General features: G+C 35.0%; 1 protein-coding gene across 1 annotated transcript in view; it reads right to left on the bottom strand.

Moving 5' to 3' along the window:
* The window catches only part of INTS6 (integrator complex subunit 6), a 90911-nt gene that overhangs the window by 47591 nt on the left and 22443 nt on the right, over nucleotides 1-20877 (bottom strand). Inside the window, exon 4 of the mRNA XM_069063604.1 lies at nucleotides 17699-17788. Within this exon, the coding sequence (XP_068919705.1) occupies nucleotides 17699-17788 (90 nt within the window). The remainder of the gene's footprint in view (nucleotides 1-17698; nucleotides 17789-20877) is intronic.

Below are 20877 nucleotides of genomic sequence, written 5' to 3'. Positions count from 1 at the left end.
CATTTCCTATACCACAGAATATTCCAACCCTATACTGTCTAGTTATTTTAAATATTCTAAAACAATACTAATTAATATGGTTGACATTGTGTAACTTCCCTACTTTTCTCTTTTAATTAAATCTACTTTAGCTTTAACTTTGTCTGAGATCATGATTACTACTGCTGTTTTTGCCCTAACAAATTCTACTCCTGATCTTTATTTTATATTTGTGTGTCTCTAATTTCTTATCCCTCCTGACTCCTCTACTTTACTTTTACCCCCTACCTTGCCCTCCTATTACTTAACCTATCTCCTTCCCCTCCAAGAGTCCTTCCCATATCCTCTCCCCCTCCCTACCCTCTTAGGCTTTTATTTCTTTTTTTAATTTAGAAGAGTTTTATACCCATCTGAATATATATGTATTGATACAGTTTTCAAAAATTCAATTTCACTTTCATAGCATGATGAAACTTCAGAGTATGACTGTAGAAGAAAAGTAAGCCTGGAAGCTTTTAACATTATCTAAGAGCCAAATACCTCTTTTTGGCTATGAATCTGTTAACTCAGGCTGACAATGCAAGCCATTAAAAACCCAAGATCATTTTCACAAAAATGACAGCTATACTTTTCCCATCTTGTAATTCTATAAAGTTGATTTTTTTTTAAAGCCAAGTGTAAGTCTTTTTACATTTATCCAAGTTAAATGTCATTTTTATTAGGCTCAGCCCAATGTCTGCTTGTAAAAATCTTCATGAGTCCTCCTTTCAATAAGAAAGCTGCCTAGCTATCCCTCCTGGCTTTCTATCACATGTAGTGCACTGCACATGGTGGATAGGCACTTAATAAGTGTCTACTGGATCAATGGCTGAGTTTCCAGAATGCAGGACAATGTACCCTAAGGGTAATATGGGGTGGGTATAGTATGGAGAAGAGAAAATGGTCCCTGTGCTATCTTAAACTGGCAGCATGTCACATAACTTTCAAAGCTATTTCACATATAGCCTTACCTAATATTCATAGCTCTATGGTTAGAAAAGGCATACATCATCCTCATTTTATAATTGTGGAAACAGACCAGAATGCAAATGACATAAGGAAGGGACATAATTTGAACTAGAACTTAGGGTTCAATTTTTCAGTTTTTTTTTTCCAGTGAAGTATACAAATAGAGGAAAATTGTTACTTTACAGAATACTAAGTACAAACTGTATAACTATGTGAAATAGGTAAAGAAAACACAGATTTAACATTTGGAGAAAGTTTTACACTTTCTATATAGGTGGGAAAGGCACTAGGGTCTAACATGAAAAAGATTTTGGCAAGTATTTAGAGGAAGGGAAGGAAGAGTTCAGCAAATGGAAAAGGAAAAGGTGATGTGGACCACTTGAGCAAAGGTTATATATCCAAGAAAGGGTGGGATGCACACTAGGCACTCCAGGAGACCAGACCATCCACAGTAGACTGTGTGCAGCTATAAAGATCTGAGAGAATAAACTGAACAAGGATTAGCTACATAAGAGGCTCAAAGGCCACAGCCAAGAGTTCAGAAAAATTTCAATGCTAATAAAAGGGTTTGGAAAACATAATACAGAAGCTTGGAGCATTGAAAAGAAGATGGAATTTGGAGTCAAAAAAATGTGTTTTCAAATCCTAATGCCACCATTTAATAGCTACAAAGTCACTTCACTTCTCTGAGACTACTCTTCCTCATCTAACCAACAAGGAAGGAGTTGGACTGGACATCCTGCAGAACTCCTTACAGCTCCTTATATATTCCCTTATCGTACTCAAATGATTAGATTAGGATGACATTCACACGTCAGGAATTAGAAATGACCAAAAATGAAGCAAGGCAAGAAGTGGGCCACTAAGAATCAAGTTACAGTAATTCATGAAGAAGATACCTTTTACTTCACTTTCAAAGTCAGAATAATGGGTAGAAAGACACAGAGTATGAAAGGAAGGTTAAAACCTATGATGCTTTATACTCACAGGAGATTTAAAAGACAGAACAAAACCAGAGATAGCTCTCTAGGATTCTATTCTTATTAAGAAAGAGATGGAGGTGGCTAGGTGGTGCAATGCATATTCAGAGCACCAGCCCTGGAGTCAGGAGGACCCGAGTTCAAATCCGGCCTCAGACACAACACAAAAACTAGCTGTGTGACCTTGGGCAAGTTGCTTAACCCCAACTGCCCTCCAAAAAGCAAAAAAAAAAAAAGATGACAACAAAACAAGGAAGTTAAAACAAATGAGAATATTTAGGCATAGTGAATAGATAAGAACACTAGGCCTGGAATCAATAAGACCTGAGTTCAAATCCAGCTCCACACAGTAGCTGTGTTACCCTGGGCAAGTCACTTAACCCTGTTTGCCCCAGTTTCCTCACTTGTAAAATGAGTTGGAGAAAAATGGCAAACTACTCCAGTATCTTTGCCAAGAAAACCCCAAATATTGTTATGAATAGTCTGATACAATTGAAATGGCTGAACATTAGCAACAGATTAAAAAATAAGAGAATCTGTTTTCCCATGCTGATTTTTATGACATGGTTTTGCATCTATGAAGGAATCCAATTATCAGTAAACTATGTGGATTCAGACACAAGTGAAATCAAGTAAAGTTAGGCAAACATAGGCATCATTCACAAAATTCAAAACTTTTTAACAATCTCCCCTATAAAGAAGTGAGGTCCAAAAACATCCTCCAAATTAAATCAACATACACTCTGATACTTGGTGACTTTAACACAAGGGTAGCAATAGTTGAAGACAGGAAGAAATGAACTGGACAAGGGGCATGACCAGGACCACAACGGCAGTAAAACTGTGAAGCAGAGAATGAACTCCAGGTTCTCCCATTCCCAGTCTGGGGTCTTTTACAGAACACCACATAGACCACAGGAGCACTAATCACAAAGACTAAGGAGTTCCCCGAGAATGAGCCTTTTTTCTGGTAATCCACAAACATTCCATAAAATGCTACAACAAGCACTAAGAAAAGGTTTTCATGTATAAACAGTGACCTGAACGAATGTGTTACCTTCTCCTCTCACCTGGACAAAGGCCACATACCACTGGACCTGTTCTAGACACCAGCTATACTTACCCTGGGTAGACCCTACCTGTGTGGCACAAGGAACTGAAGCTGAGCCTCATCTTCCTACAAAACTGTGAGCTCCCCCTTCTTCCACAGTAGTTCATAGTTCATTCCACCGTAGGCATTCCCCCTCACAACTACTTTAAACTTCTTCCTATTTCTCATTTAACTCTTAGCCCTACTATGTCAGGAAAATCTTTTTCAATTTCTTTCTGGGTACTTTTAATCATGGCTATAATCTTAAATGGGGCACCTAGGTGGTGCAGTGGATAGAGTGCCAGGAGAGAAGTCAGGAAGACCTCAATTCAAATCTGGCCCCAGATACGTAGAAACTGTGATCCTGGACATGTCACTTAACCCTTTTTGCCTTGGTTCCTCATATGTAAAATGAGCCAGAGAAAGAAATGGCAAACCACTCCAGTGTCTTTGCCAAGAAAACCCCTAATGGGTTTACAAAGAGTCAGACACAACTGAAAAAAACTAAACCACAATAAATAATCTTAAATAAAGTATTCTTACAGATGCTCCTTTATCAATGAAAAGGAAAAGTTCTGAAGTGAAATTAGACAAATGATTAAAGTTATGAACTTCTTAAGCCTCTGCCTCCTACTTTGATCCCTCATCATGAAGTGGAAGTGACCATTAGTTAGAGTGCCAAGTCCTAGCAAGGAAAATTTGGGAAGGTTTCAAATACTTCATGATGAAGGATCAAAGTAGGATTTTTGGTGAAAGAATTTGAAGAAAAGTAGTTTCATTTAGAGTATAGGATCAGGTGGTACACGATGATTGTTGTGGAGATTTTGAAGGAGGCAGAGGCTTAAGAAGTTCATAACTTTAATCATTTGTCTAATTTCACTTCAGAACCTTTCCTTTTCCTTCAAACTTCTATAACACAATTATGAAGTGCTTTGTAAACTGGGGACTTCTGTGATCTACTATGCAGCTATTCATACTAATTTACTAGATTTCATACACAAAATGTTCCAGATCATTACTGAAGAAATAGTCTATAATTAGTTGTCTGTATGCAAGCAAACAATAAAACTCCAACAAATAGTTTTCAACTTGACAAACATTAGATGTCTCCTATACACAAAGCTCTCTACTAGAAAGCAGATAATATAAAGATAAAAAATGATAGACCTTTTCTTCTAGGAATTTACAGTGTAAAAGGATGCACACTTAAGTATCATACAAGATAAAATGTCACAGAGGACAATAAGAACCAGGTAAACTTCTAAGAAATTTGAGAAGGAAGAGGTAGATGGAGTAGATGGAGATCAAAGCATCCAAGTTGATACTCCAAGTGTGAGATTTTAATAGCAAGAGGAATGGTAAATAATTTATAAAGAACACAGGAAAATGATATGTATCAAAGCCCAAACAGAAGGAAGGATGAAATTAGACCAGAGAACAGTTCAACTTCACTAGGAAAATGGAATGTGTGAAAGAGAGTACAAAGAAAAATTTACCTATAAAGATATATTGGAGACCAAGCAATACCCAGAATACTACATTCCAGCCACAATGAGCTACTGTCCAAAAGAAGGAAACATTCATTAAGTACCTACTATGTGCCAGGCATTGTACTAAACATGTTACAAATATTATCTCATTTGATTCTCACAATAACCCTGGGAAGGTAGGTGCTATTATTTTCCCCATCTTACTGTTTAAGGAAACTGAGGCAGAGGTCAAGTAACTTGCTCAGGATCACAGAGCTAGTAAAGTATTTGAGGCCAGATTTGAACTTGGCCCAGTGCTCTATCCACTACTTCTTTTATTGTCATCTAAATATTATATATTATCAGTAAAAAGTTTCCAAATATAAGAAAGGTCAGATACTTGAGAATTCATTAATATAGAAACAACAATTCTCCCATCATTCTGAATTTCCAGGGTTGGAAATTTTCCCAGGTTTATCATTTTAAGGTTAGATCAATAGAAACTCAGGCTTACCTACGATTAAAATTATAATAGTTTCAATTCTTATATGACAGGACAGAAGTTTTTAAGGTTTATTCATTTCATGTGAAGAACATATGTGAGGTCAACGTAGCAGGAAAAGCAAGTATTTTGAATACTTCCTGTTTTTCAAAACATGAATACTATCCTAATGATTAAGCCCAAAGAAAGATGATAAAATAAAAATCACAACTTTTGATGTTGACTACCTATTCTTCCAAGTTATTCTGTGCCTTAGTAGTAATAGCAGTTCAAAAACAAACTTTTATTTTTCTTTCCCAATGGGTCCTTTGGGAATATAAACAAAATTTTCAAAGAGAAATGTATTTTGGGGGGCAGCTAGGTGGCACAGTGACTAGGGCACCAGCCCTGGAGTCAGGAGGACCTGAGCTCAAATGTGACCTCAAACAATTAACACTAGCCATGTGACCTTAGGCAAGTCACTTAACCCCAACTGCCCTGATTTTCCTCCCTCTAAAAAGCCCCCCCCCAAAGAAATGTATTCTTTTTAAAAGTACTTACAAACAAGAAGACACCTAATTCTAACTCAGGTTAATTAATAATTCTAACTAATAAGTCCTTTAATTCAAAAATCTATTTAACCTTTAGTTAATTTAGAAAATATCTCTTTGAAGAGATTAAGTAAACTATCCCTGAGACACTTTAACTTTGTAGTACACTGATCTAATATAAACAAGTACAATTTTATTTCCACCTGATCAGAAAAAGAATATAAGAAACCATTAAGATGGAAGTGACTTACAGTCCAGTTTACCCCTCTTTCAAGCAGAAATACAATTTCCTTCCTCATTCAGTTGGCCCCAATTGGGAATAACAACATGTTTTCCAGGTCCACTTAATACTGATAGACTAAACAAGATTCCCTCTTCAGTATTCAACTACAAAACTACTGGATCATTTCTAGACATTACTGTATGAAGCATGATTCCCTCTCCACAAGATCCCCCCTTTCACTGCTACCATTACAGGTAATAAGAGTACACAGAGACACTTCAAAATATGAAGTGTTAAGGAAAGCACTCCAGAACCACTGGTTAGACATCATCTTCAAAAATGAATAGGTCAAATGGAGAACTCTGAGACTGCCACTACAGGCAACACACTACTGACAAGTACATATAGAAAACTGATTTAAGCACATATAGTTCATTTGGCAGATCTCTTCCTACTCAGTTAATATCAGGTTCAGTCCAAAGAGAACAATCACCTTAAAAATAGCATCATTAAAGTTTCACTCCCACAAATTTTAAAAGTAAATCTATCTGCCTTTCAAAGCTACTCAGTAGAGAATCCATACCTGGAAATACTGTGCCTACTTCTAGCGAGAGAGAGAGATGAGAAGTGAATGGGCAATAAAAAAAACCATCATTCATGTATGTAGTTCTAAGATCCAACTACTATCATTTAAGCTCTCACCTTGTCAGAGTAGGAAGTCCGTTTTAAAGATTCTGGAAAAGTCCATCCTAGTAATTATTAATATATGTTAGACTGGTTATTATGAAGTAACTGGGAACTGACACTTATTCTTTGTTTCTATTACTGAAAGTTTGTAATTCAGACCATAGATTCTAGAATGTGTTCAAAATGCAAGAGAAAAGCTGACCTTTCTTTTCATTCAGAGCAATGGTCGGAAATTTAAGAGCCCACTTCACCATGGGAATTGCTAGTGTCTAAAGGCTCATTATTCTAATGATATAGGTATGGGGAGACATATTGTTCAGGAAACTTTTCCTAAATAAGTTGGATCCCTCAGTATCTACATGATTTTACTATAAACTCGAACTGAATCAAAGGAGGCTGTTGAAAGGTAAACCTATCCAAACCAAACAACAATATACTACAAAAGCTCTCCAACTGTTGAAACTTGAAAGTTAACAGTCTGAACAGAATTGGCAAATATATACCAAGTTCAGGAGATACATCCTACTAAAAGTGCTATAGTTTCTTAAAATGCCATAATTAATAACAGAGTTAAATTATGCAACCAAAGCACTGGTCAATCCTTGTTGAGCTGGACACATCTAATTAACCCAAAGAAAATTAGCCTAATGCTCCTACAGCCCTAGAGTTCCTGGAGGCATACCAAGAGCCCTTCCTTTAAACGGGCCTTGAACTTTGGGGGGGTGGGGGGTGATTCTAATACCTCAACGTTGGAAATGAAACATCAATTTGTAGGATCAGATTTTATTTTCTAATTCAACCTGGTTCTGTTGGGTCAAATTTGTGCTTAAAAATGTATTCTCCAACATATATTCACAGCCCCCAGAGAGAACTACACTCTACTCTGCTCACCTTTAGGGCTTTTTCTGAGGCCTTCTGTGATGACTAGCATCAGACTTTTGAGAAGAACTGAGGAAGACTAGCCATTAGACAAGGCATTTCCCCCACGATCTGACTGCTTGAAGTGACATCCAGGATCAGGTCGATCCTGTATCCAGGAATCATGACCCTCCCTGAGGCACCAGTCATCATGAGACAGTTAGTGCACTTTGGCACTTCTTGAAACCACTGGACTGCTCCTTCAGCTGAAAGGAAAGAAAACATCAAAACCACAACAAACAAAACAAAGGGGAAAAAAATCAGTGACTCAAACTGAGAAGACAAGATGTGGGGTATGGGAAATAAACCAAAATAGCCTTGTCTAGATAAAAATATAGCCTCGCTTTGATACAATGACCAAAACTCCAACACCTTGTTGAAGCTGCTAAACAAAATTTTTCTTAAAATATGTCTAAAAAGTAAAACTGCTCTCCCAAATAAGAAAAGGATGGAGTAGGGAAAAATAAGAAGGAAAGTATCAAAATAGCAAGAGCCTAGAAAGCTAATTCAGTCATACCAAGTATAATACTAGAAAAAGATTTCTGATCCTAGATGTAAAAAGCACAAGGCCTCATCACAATAGGAACTCACATTAGCACAGTGTTTCATAAGTTTTACAAAGTGGTTAACCCAGTCAAGAGACACAAGGAAGGCCCAAGGCAGTTAGTGCTACAAAAAATGCTCATGAGAATATGTTCTTCCTGTTAGCGGAACCAATGTTCAGTCTCAAATTCCGTCTCAGAGGAAGTATGAAATGCACTAAAACTAAATATAATTCCAGAATTTTTCAAGGATATATTAAAAAATATATATAAGCTTAGGAAAAATTACTTCCCAATCACCAAATCTGAATTATGAATTCCATGCCATTTTTTACATCCTAATAACTAGCTCTGTTGCATTCCTAAATACTGTATAATAACCAACCATAGATAGAGTAGGAAGGTCTCAGTCTTTAAAACTGCACACCCATTTAAAAATTCTTGTCCTATTATTCTAATGAATTTCAATTTTAAAACTTGTGATTAGATAATTTAAAACACTGAAGTCATTAGATTATATCTCTAGGAAAAGTTCTCATGCTAAATACAAAAAAGGATGATTCAAGGTTTAATCCAACTTTTTCTTAAAGAAAGATCTACTGCAGCCAAGGTAAATTTTTTACTATTTCAATAAACCCTCATGGATATAAAATGCTTTTCCAATGTATCATGTTATCAGGATGAAATTAATCCTTTTACACTGTAGCTTTAAAGTAGTTAGCCTAGGGTTTCTTATCAGATATTCTTCATAAGAGGAGAGCAAATAGGAATCTCTTATATTATCCTAATAATTTTCAAATTACTATTTTCCTTTCTACCTTCTAAAAATTTTTCTATATAATTTACTACATTTCACAAGAAAACCAGCGGTTAAGAATAATCTAGAATTTCCTATTATGAACTCTGAGTGACTGATTCTTAAAATAAATACTTTTAACAATACCCTATAAAACAAGTAAGTATCCTCACCACTACTGGTTCATTCATTATAAAGACAAAAGCTTTAAAATGCCTTTAAGAAAGTATTATTTTGGGGCATCTAGGTAGCACAGTGAATAGAGCACCAGTCCTACAGTCAGGAGGACCTGAGTTCAAATCAGACCTCAGGCACTTAACACTTACTAGCCATGTGACGTTGGACAAGTCACTTAACCCCAATTGCCCTGCCTTCCCCCCTCCCAAAAAGAAAAAGTATTACTTTCAAATGTCATGTTTAGCCAAGAAGATGATGTACTGTGGAATTACTATCCAGCATGGATGTTAGGACATCTAGTCTTTTGAGGCAGGAACACCAAAACCATATAGGACAACTGAGAATTTATCCTATTTTAAAATACTTCCTGAGAGAAAATTCCCCAATCTCACATGGTAACCCGGACAACTGAGAATTTATCCTATTTTAAAATACTTCCTGAGAGAAAATTCCCCAATCTCACGTGGTAACCCGTTCCAAGATTTAACAATTCCCAAGATTGGGATAGTATTTATTTTATCTAAACTAAATTCTTACTAGACTTTGTTGGCAAAAAACATTTCTCTTATTACTAAAAGAGATTATCTTGGGAAATCAAATGTTTTCATATTTAACATTGCTCATTTTCACATTTTTGGTATAGTCTTCTATTTGTAATTATATTGTGTATATTGTTTTCAGTTCATCAGCAATCTGTGTGAAGCAAACTGATAGGAAAGGAACATTTCTAAATGAAATTTTCCTTACATGTGCAATCTCTTATATTTATTACTTATTGGTTCTGACAAGTCAATAAATGCAAGGTCAAAGTACTTTCATCCTCTGGAAAAAAATGGTTTATTTTCCCCGATAATCATAGAAATGCTTAATTCAATTATTACTGCATTTCTAATTTTTCTTTAATAAGTAATAGTAGCCAGTTATTCTATAAATACAATTTTTAAAAAAATATTGTGTATATATAGAAACATTCCACTTCAAAATCTGTTCCCAAATGACCTCACTGAAAAGAATGAAAGAATAATGTAGTGGCATTGTGGGAAAATAAAGGTATCCTATCAGAGAAACACTTTCCATGTAATTATAAATCACTGGAAATTTACCAATAGAATGACATTAAAAGGCTTCACCTACCTAAAAACAAACTAAGAATATTACCTTTTAAATCATGTATTTCAAATGTGAAAACTTACGTTCACAATATACTGGCCATGAGTCAACTTGTACTCCACCCCAAAAGGGTAAAAGACAACCAGATAGTAAGCTGAATAAAAATGAGTGGGTCTGGATAGAGGAAAAAATTACTTGAACACAATGGGCATTAACTAAATAAATACTGTTGAATGGTTGAGTAAAGAATGAATATATACCACAGAACCCGATCTGACACCCTCTGGGACAATTTTGTATGAGCTTTTGGTTATTTGATGAAATAAAAACTATTCTTATAAAGTCAGGAGTAAAGAAATTAAGTGCAGTACCTAATTTTGGATAGCAAAAATAGATAGCAGTCCTCATGAATTTCTATCGGTATGGATTCTTAAGGGAGACCTTTAAAACAGAAATTCTGACAATACCTACAGAGTGTCCGATGCTATGCTAGAAAGGCTCTGCCCTAAAAAACCTCAAATTCTAATGGGGAGACGATATGCAAATAATTATCTAGATACTAAGTGGCACAGTGGTTAGAGTGCTGGGCCTGAAGCCAGGAAGACTCATCTTCCTGAGCTCAAATCTGGCCTTAAGACACTTACTAGCTGTATGCCTCAGTTTCCTTATCTATAAAAAGAACAAGGGAAGGAAATGGCAAATCACTTCAGTATTTTTACCAAGAAAATCCCAAATGGGGTCATGAAGAGTTGTACACAACTGAAATGACTAAACAACAACATACAAGATATAAGACAGGAGATAAAGGAGAAAAGCCTCATGCAAAATGTAGCATTCAAAATGAGCCTGGAAGGAAGAAGACAGGAAAACTGAGGAACTACAGAGGAGAGCAGTCCTGGCATGGAGGACAGTTAGTATAAAGGCATAAAGATGGGAGATGTGAGTATATTTGACTGTGCCAGTAACAGGGAGCTCCTGGAGGTCGAGAGAGGGGTGACATGGTTTTAGAGGGGCTTGTGGCAGGGAGACTAGTCAGAAGACTCCTTCAACCCAGGAAAGGTGAATGAGGGCCTGAGTGGTCACTGTGTAAGTGGGAAGGAGGTCATGTATGAGGGACATGGTAAAGATGGAAGATAGACTTTAAGAACTAGAAGGGAACTAAGGCTCAGAGAGGTTAAGAGTTGAGTAGAGATAGAAATCAGTAATTTCAGAAAATGAGGAAAAAAATAAATCAGTAAAATCAGAAACTAATATCTGATACTTGTAGCTAGAGATATAAAAATGAACAGTATAATTATAGATCTTTGACAGTTAAGGTTTTCTGAATTAAAAAAAAAAACCACCCCAATAACTTGTAATGGTCTAGGGAAATCAGCATTAATGACAACATAAAGTTTTAAGGAGCATAGTTTATGTCCTTTCTTTCACCAAAACTCTCCAAGAGCTACTAACCTATCAAAAAGGGGTAAGACATCAATTTAGGATCACTGTAGACATTTCCTGTAAACCTATATTGTAATTAAACATATACTTTATAAAATAATGCACTGGGCCCTGTGAGAAGGTTAGAAATAGAATTTGATAAAGAAGTTTTGAGGGCGGCTAGGTGGCACAGTGTATAGAGCACCGGCCCTGGAGTCAGGAGGTCCTGAGTTCAAATCCGGACTCAGACACTTAACACAAAAACTAGCCCCATGACCTTGGGCAAGTCACTTAACCCCAATTCTTTCCCCCCAAAAAAGCAAAAAAAAAAAAAGGGGGGGGGGAGACAAATAACTTATATTAGGGGTGGCCAAGTGGCTCAGTGAGTAAGAGCACCGGCCCCAGTGTCGGGATGACCTGGGGATAGAATCCGGGCTCAGATACTTAGCACCACACCCAGAAATAACTGGCCATGTAACCTTAAGCAAGTTATTTAACCCCAATTGCTTAAAAAAAATTTGAAAGATTTAAAAAAAAAAAGAAGTTTTGAGGCCCAAAACACTGGTATACCTGATCAACCTGAATATTTACTGGGAAAACTAATGAGTAACAATAGCCTTTAACTCAGCAGCAAGCATAAAACATGTTCTTTTAACTGCAAATTTCGTTAAAACAATTTTGGTAAAAAAAACAATGTTTGGTTTAAAAAAAAATCCTAAAATTAATATATGTGCATATACATGAGCATACATATTATGTATATATACACATAATCATAGACACGTTTGTGCATTTCAAAGATAAACCATTACTGCCATCTATGAGAAATTTTTTAAAAATGCTTACTAGTATGCCTATCATAGAATCTCACCACTATGTGTTAACAAAAATAAATCTGATAGTTTCTAGACTGCCTATTGAACAGTATCATCAACTATGTCCTCCTGCATTCATGATATGGTTGAATATTTTAGTTATAATGCAGTTCTGCAGCAACAGTATTCATCAATTAAACAAAAGAATTTATCAGTAGGACAGGCAACAAAAAAGTATGCTTAGCTACAAGGGAGTTCATCAAAATCTTAGCTGACTAACATTGTAATGTTAACTGGTTGTGTAAGAGTTGGTATCTTTTCTGAGCTATACTAATCACTCAGTGAGAGGACTGAAATACAAAATGTAAATTTTACATGAAAGATTCCAGCTAAAAAAGTACAAAACCTATACTTCCAGCCAGCTAGAAAATTATTCTAACAAATTTTGTGTGTCACTGAAACTTTTATTTTTTTGGGGGGGGAGGTTTGAGGGGGTAAGGCAGGACAATTGGGGTTTAAGTGATTTGCCCAATGTCACATAGTAAATGTTAAGTGTCTGAGGCTGCATTTGAACTCAGGTCCTCCTGACTCGAGGGCTGATGCTCTACTCACTGTGCCACCTAGCTGCCCCTCACCAAAACTTTTAAAAATAATCATATATAAATTGCTATATTAATGTTCTAGAAAAACATACAACACATTGGAGTATCAAATGAAGACAAATGAAAAACAGAATTAAACAAAACAATCATATATATCCCCAAGTTTTTAGTCTGGGATACAAAACAAGGTATCACTCAGCTCTACCAACTTGGCAACAACACTGTTCAAATGATTTTACCAGTTAATGTCACAGAAGACATGCCTTTTGTCAAACAAAATATTGCCTCATATGGACCATTATTCAGATCAAGTATGTCATTTACTAAGTCAACAATAAAGAATGGTTTTTCATGAATGACTTCTTGTTTTGTAGTGAAACTTTTGTAAATAATGACAACTTAATCAAAAACTGGTTCAAGATAAAATCAAGGTAAAAGAGAAATTATGGAAAATCAACTAGCAGTTACAATAGTCAGTGATAATTTTGTCTTTGGGTAATGTGCATTCCTCTCAAATCACACAATGAATTGCATCAAATCCCTTACAAAACTTAACAATTCACTTACTACAATGCACATGTTTCTCTTTCCTGTGTGTATGTAGCTAGATATAGATATATGTGTCTATATCTATGTGTGTGCCTGTCTATTAATGTACAATTTGTCTGTATATTTGTATAAAGTCAAAACTTTTCCTTAATTTGTGAGATAAAGGCATGAACTTGCTCTTATACAAGAACCATATAGCTTCCCATGAGCTTATATTATATGGTTTTCCTTCCTCTAGATGCCCTGTCTTGAAGGTAAACAAAAGCAGCCCCACACATAAATGGAGAAAGTCAATTTAAAGCTTATGAGTACAAAGTATACCTTAGAGGTTACTGGCCACAACACTAATTTGTCTAGGATCAATCAATCTAGTATTGACTAAGCACATGTTATGAATCCAACACTCTGGTAGGTATTGTGGAAAACAAGTTATGTCTAACTATAAATAGTGTGGTACAAACTCTAAATGTATAATGGCTGTTGGGGTCTAGTAGAGAAAACACTAGTTTGTTTTTTTTAACTTGATTTTCTGCCTAAGAAGACTAGATTTGAGTTCAGAAGTACCACATGCGTATCTCAGTTCTACCACACAAACCATGAGACTCTGGACAACTAACATAACCTTATTACTGAGGTTTGGTTTTCTCAGTGTTAAAATGGGGATAATCAAATTTTACTACCTGTGTAACAGGATTATTATAAGTATAAAATATAGCACATTTAAAAGCCTAAAATACCATGTTAATTCTTTTTTATTGCTATCACTGATGACAACTTGAGATGAAGATTCTTAAAGATGTGCAAAATTTACAAAAGCTTCAAAGAGAGAGGTGAGTATTATAGGGTTGGGGACACAGCACAGACAAAAGTCTGAGGTGGGGATTCATATGATATGCTTTGGACATAGTAAAAATTCTTTGACAGCAGATGAATTGGGGAAGAGTAGAAAATAAAGTTGGATATATGTAGGATGTGGTGAGATTACAGAGGCCCTTGAAGAGGAATGTGGGTTTAGATCCAGGCATAGCAGACAAAGAGGAAGTACCCTAAATTCTTGAACAAAAGACTGATAACGTGTTTCAGGAGAATGATTCTGGAAGTGGTGTGCAGCTTCCTTGGAGAAAAAGAGATGAGACAACAAATTACTAGAGTGATAAAGCTACTCATTAAGGAGAATAGTGTCATCAGGAACAGATAGAAAATAACAAACATGAAAGATGTGACAAAGGAAGAATCAACCCAATGTACCAGTTAGTGTTCACTAATAAGAGGTATTTCAGTGAATTCTTGTCTTTCCAGGAAATACTCAATATCATTTATATTATACATCTCTCTTTTGATTATCAAATAGCTTCCTTTTAAAATGTGATCTGAAAAAGCCTCCAACTTTCCCTTTTTTTCATTACTCATCTGGAAATAATCAAGCCAAATGGTTTCTTAGTATAATTAACTAAACTACATGCAGTGAAGAAGCTCCAAGGGAACTTCAGCTTCTTCATGACTTCTCTGGTCAACAAAAGTGAATAATCTCTTCACCTAATCAAAATACATTACACTATCTACTGAAGTCAATTCCACAGGTTCTACAGTTTAAAAAACAAACACACATATCCCACTAGACCACAATATCAATATAGTTGTAAGGTCCAGAGAGGTTTCTCAAAAATGGAGAAAATCTCAATCTTGATGGAGGAAAAAAAAAAATTATTTCTGTCAAAGCACAGCATAACAATAAAAATCTGGTGTGATAACCAGGTAAATTCTATTAGAAGAAAACACCAATATTCCGATCTTGAGTTTACAGAATACCTCAGCTTTGTGTTAGTAATGCATTATTACTGTATTTTCATCACCAAATTTACTAAACATATCACTAATGATACCAACAGCCTACCTTAAGCAATCAAAAGCATCAGATCTCCATAATAGTAATCATTAATTATACAGAAAGGGCAAGAATAACTGAAATATGAAGTGTTATATATGCAAAAAATTTTTATGTCATAATGTATAAAGAACCAAAGTGTGACTACCAAGCCATTTGTTAGTATTTAACAAATAACATTCTTTTTTTTGCTTTTGCTTTTTTTTTTTGGAGGGCAATTGGGTTTAAGTAACTTACCCAAGGTTACATGGCTAGGTTTTTTGTTTTGTGTGTTAAGTGTCTGAGGCCGCATCCGAACTCAGGTCCTCCTGACTCCAGGGCCAGCACTCTACTCACTGCACCACCTAGCCACCCCAACAAATAACATTCTGTAGAGTGTTTCAACTTTTCACATTTATCACATCATTATACCATGGAATTTATGGATCCTTCTGCTTTGAACCACTATATCTAGATCTTTCAAAGCATTACAAGATTATCAATAATCACTTCTGAATTCTTTTGATCTTTTAGTAAAAATCTCCCAGTAGAGGGGGAAAAAAAAAATCCATGTTGCCCTGGATAAGTCAAAAAAGTACTATTGTTTATATAAACCCAAAGTATCCCTAAACTCAGTACGTTATTTTAGATATTGAAGGAAAAAAGATGGAAAAAAAGATGACAAAAAGGCAACAGGAGCTAGAACTACATCAAGCAACAAAAACATAAAGTCAGCCTCTTATATCCATATTAACAGAAGAACAAACCATATTTACAAAAAAAGAGCTCAGAAACATCAAGTTTATTTTCCCACATGAGTATAACATGATACATATTTCCAACAGTATAACTCATGCCTCTCAAACTTTAAGTCAACAATCAAACCTTTCTCAATATTTCTCCCAAGAATACAACAGAAGACATTCTGATATCAGCTCACAAATCAAAATACTATGCAATATGATGAAAGGGCTAGAGAAGACCAAATGAAAAAATAACCCAAACAAAGCAGACCCAGTGATTTGTCAGATAAAACCTAATTGTATGCCCAAAAGATATTTTTGTGAAGGGCAAAAAGCACATATATATATACATACACATATACATATATACACACAGATAACATGAATATGTGTGTATGTGTATGTACACACACACACTTACAGACAACATATATCTACATATACACTGAAAGGAACTCCTCACCAAAAGTTAAAAGTAGAAAGCAAAAAGAACAATTTTTTCAATTATAATATGAAGTTACCCAAAAAAGGCTAAAAACAAAAACAGGAAAGAGCTATTAATTTACTAAAACTTAAGGAATAATGTTTAAAGAATGCTCATCACACCAAAACAATCTTCTCCCATTTTCTGGCTCTTTCATGCTTTCATCAAATTTCCCAAAGAAAGCCCAATAAATAGAGAAGAAAACAAAACTCAAACTCAATCTGACTACTTATTAAGAGCTATCAGAAAAAGATAGAAAGAAGTTTAAAACAGAAAAATAAGTACAAGTATTATCTGTGGGTTAAATTTACACATGCTTCCTATTCCCCCACACTGACATAACTAATTACATACAGGTCAATTCCTGCCGCAAGGAGTGAATAATTCAAAATTTTGGCCAAGAACATTCTTAAACTATTAATGTGATATAAAGAGGCCTCCTTAATTTTGGATTATAATCTAAACAAAATTTTAACTTTGTTTTAAACAACCATGGTCTCAGTTCCCTGTTCTTCCTATACACTGGTAAATTCAGAAGAAAAAAAATTTAGCAATCTTTTCTAATAAACCAATACCATATTTCCATACTCTCTGGTAATTTAATTATTTAATAACATGTGACTATGAAGCTGAATGTCTAACATAACTGAATATGCTTAAAATTTTTTATTTTTATCTTTTTATTCAAACCCTCATACAGAAAATAAATAATCTGAGGGTTAACAATTAAGATTCTCAAACAAATGCTATATATAATTAAGAAGACTACAGTTTAAAAATATTTTTTACCTAACTTATTTCACACACAAAAATACACAATTCATTTTTGGAAGTTAAAAGGAAATCCAAGTTACTTCTGTATAAATATCTTATGCCAAAAAGAGATCTAAGATGCTCATCCCACTAAATTGCATACAGTCAACTCTCAATTTCCCATGCTAATGGAGATGACAAGATACGAGGCGACAAACTGTTTATGCCACATTTGGTTTTAGAAAGCAGTCCATTCCCCCACAACCCCTCCCCCCCAACACACACACACTCCACTGATAGTTGGCAAATAGGCAATGGGAGAGAGATGGCTTTGGATTATCACAAACTGAAAAAATTAAATAGTCCACTAGAAGATAACCAAGAATTGACTGTATACGAAAATTGTTTTTTAAAACTGCATTTGTATTATGAATGCCAAAGTAAGCAAAGCTTACCTCCTCCTGGACTCCACTGGTAGTAGTCAACTTGCTCCCATCAGTAATTGTTATAATTATTGCTGGCTCCAGGAAAAAAGGGTTTCTTCCCTAAGGGAGTAAAAAAACCAAATTATAATTATTATGTATAATAAGTTTTTAATAAAGCAGTTTTTAGTCTAAATTTCTGGCCTAAAATCAAATACTTAAAAATTTTATAGTTCTTAAATACGCATGTAAACATGTAGTAAGACTAGACAAGACACTGTATAAACTATCAATAACAGACACAAGAGTAATCATTTCCATACTCAAAATGGTAAAGAAACGAAAAATAATAATAGTAATAGCATTCTACAGTGCTTTAAAGTTTGTAAAGTGCTTTACAAATATAATCTCATTTTATCCGAACAACCCTGGGAAATACGTGCTATTATTATCATCCCTATTTTACAGATGAGGAAACAGACAGCAATTAAGCAATCTGTCCAGGGTCATACAACTTGTATCTGAGACTGAAGAGGAACTCAGGTTTCCTGATGCCAGGTCCAATATCCAACACTGTGCTACCTACCTACCTCTAATTCATTAAAAAAAAAAACAAAAAACACTGCTATATAAAAAAGTCAACAACCAACATTAAATAGAAAAGGCAGCTTAGAAGGTTCTCATACTTTGCACATAGCCTGCTGAGCCCCCCTCCCCAAAAGCAATTGGGATGCTAATGTCAATATACAATGCTAATGTCAATAACCTTCATTTGGGATTCACAAATCCTAAGTAAATGAAATTTACATATATGTGAAATCACAAGCCTTTTGCTAGTTTTTATTCATTACTTTTTATGTCAAACTATAGCTGAGGATCAATACTAGCCTATGCAGTCTGAAGTAAAATTCATATAACCTAAACACACACACAGGCATACTTTCTACACATAAATTCAACTCAGCCTTAGAGCAAGGCTGTGTTCAAGTTCTACCCCTAACACTTCTGGCTGGGTCATCCTGGGACACTCCAGGAAACTCTGATATTATATTAATTATACCAGCTGCTGATCTGCATTGGTAGAGAAAAGGATCCTCATTCTCTTACAAGACACACACAGAGGATCTTGTATGTACAATGAGCTGTACCAGGTACAATGGGAACATTTTTTGTTTGAGCAAAACAGCCCCTGCCCTCACAGAACTCACTCCTTTATCAACAAACATTTACTAAGCAAGTAATGAGTCAGGTATCATGAGGCAGTAAAGACAAAATGATAAAAACGACTAAGTCCCTGCCCTCAGGGATATTACATTTTCTCTGGAGAGGTATTACATACACCTAAGTGTATATAAAATAAATCTGGGGAAGTTTCAGGAACATGAACAACTATAAATACAAGGTAAAATGTGAGTGCAATAAAAGTAGTATAAAGTGTTAAATTTTAGAGAAGGCAAAAAGTATTTCTGGCTGTAGGGAATCAATAAATGCTCCAATGAAAAAAAATTCCATTTGAGCTGGGCTTGGAAGAGTAGAAAGCAAGCAGAAAAAGAAAAATAAGCACTTGCTATCTGTCCTAGGTACCCAAAGAGCTGTATGAGAGAAGAGGTGGAAGGACAAGAGATTGACTCCCTGGAAAAACACTAGGGCTGCTAAAAAAAAAAAAAAAGCACAATTAAGAGCTCCAGGTATGACACTGAAAAATAAGTTTTAGATGGAAATTAATGGCCACAGAAAAAATGCTTGTCTACAACAAGAATATTAACAGAAACAAAGTAGCAATGTCAAAAAACAAGGAAATGCTACAATAAGTAAGTTAAGGGGAACTTTTGCTTCATTTTAGAATTCTATAAAATAAAAATTTTGTAATTGAGATACAATTTAGAAATGCTTTTTATTTGTTAATTATACATCATTAGTGCCTTATATTACTCATATAAAACTAAAATCAGTGAAATGTAGGTTCTCTTTTAAAGCCTCATTGTTTATAGTTGGGTTTTATTCCCTGAGTGAGTATTCATAAACACCTAAAACAAACTTTCAATATATAGAACATTCAAATTTCTTTAATCGGATTTGTGTCCAATATACATCAGTATAAAGACCTTGTGAGGAAATTCTCTCTCATCTTTGCACTAGCTACCCCCCATACTAGGGCTGCTTTCTCCTCACTTTCATCTCTTGGAACCCCTAAATTCCTTCAATACTCAACTCAAGTACCACATTCCAAAGGACCTACCTGTACTGGCTCCTCTTAATACTACCCCTTAACTGCCAGTGTCTTCCCCACAAAGATTTTCTGGTATCCATTTTGTACTTATATATACATATGTACATACAGAAACACACATAGACATGTGTCATCTTCCCAGTTAGAACATAAACTCCTTGAAGGAAGGGGCAATTTCAATTGTCTTCATTTCACACAGCAGATGCTTAATAAAGGCTTGAAAGATTGCTCCACTAGCACAAATTCTTATCATCTCCAGGAGTCTTGAGCCATGTAGGGCACAGATGTGAAGATAATTACTTCAGGTTATAGAATAAATGTGCCAGAGACAATATTTGAACCCAGGTCTTCTGAATGCAAAGCTACCTATCTATGTACTACACCATATTGCCTCTCGTTACATTTTCAAGTTGCAATAATAGTTACAAAGATGACCAATTCCTTTAAGGAAAGCTTTTTTTTTTAATTCAGGATTTTTGCTATTCAACTTTAATAATAATTAAAATATATATTACTTTTTAACGAAAACTTCAAAGTGTTTATTTTGTAAATGTACATTATGTGTGTGTACATTTGGTCTAAACATACTTCTGAATTGGGACTATAGACATTATTATGCCTCATTTTACATCCAGAGTTCAGGCATAGAAAGTCCATATGGATATGGAAATAAAATCTAATTCATGGCTCCTAGTATTTAATAAGCATTCTATGTTTTAGGCCAAAAGGCAACTTTATAAACAGAATTTCAAAAATCTCTCATAAGATGTGTTAGATCATTACAAGTTAATCAAAAAAGAATTAATCAAACATAATTAAAAGGTGTTATTGTAGAATTATAGACACCAAATCTATTTACTGTCATTTTTTGCAAAAGATAAAACATTACTACCTCACCAATTTTAAAAGCCTTGACATTAGTTTTAAATTATAAAACACACACACACACACACACACACACACACACACACACACACACACA

The sequence above is a fragment of the Petaurus breviceps genome, unplaced genomic scaffold (assembly GCF_028583685.1).
Source record: "Petaurus breviceps papuanus isolate PSGF00001 unplaced genomic scaffold, PetGlider_PUasm1.0 90594, whole genome shotgun sequence".
NCBI lineage: Eukaryota > Metazoa > Chordata > Mammalia > Diprotodontia > Petauridae > Petaurus > Petaurus breviceps.
Note: the sequence above shows the minus strand (reverse complement) of the source record. Positions and strands in the feature narration are given on the sequence as shown.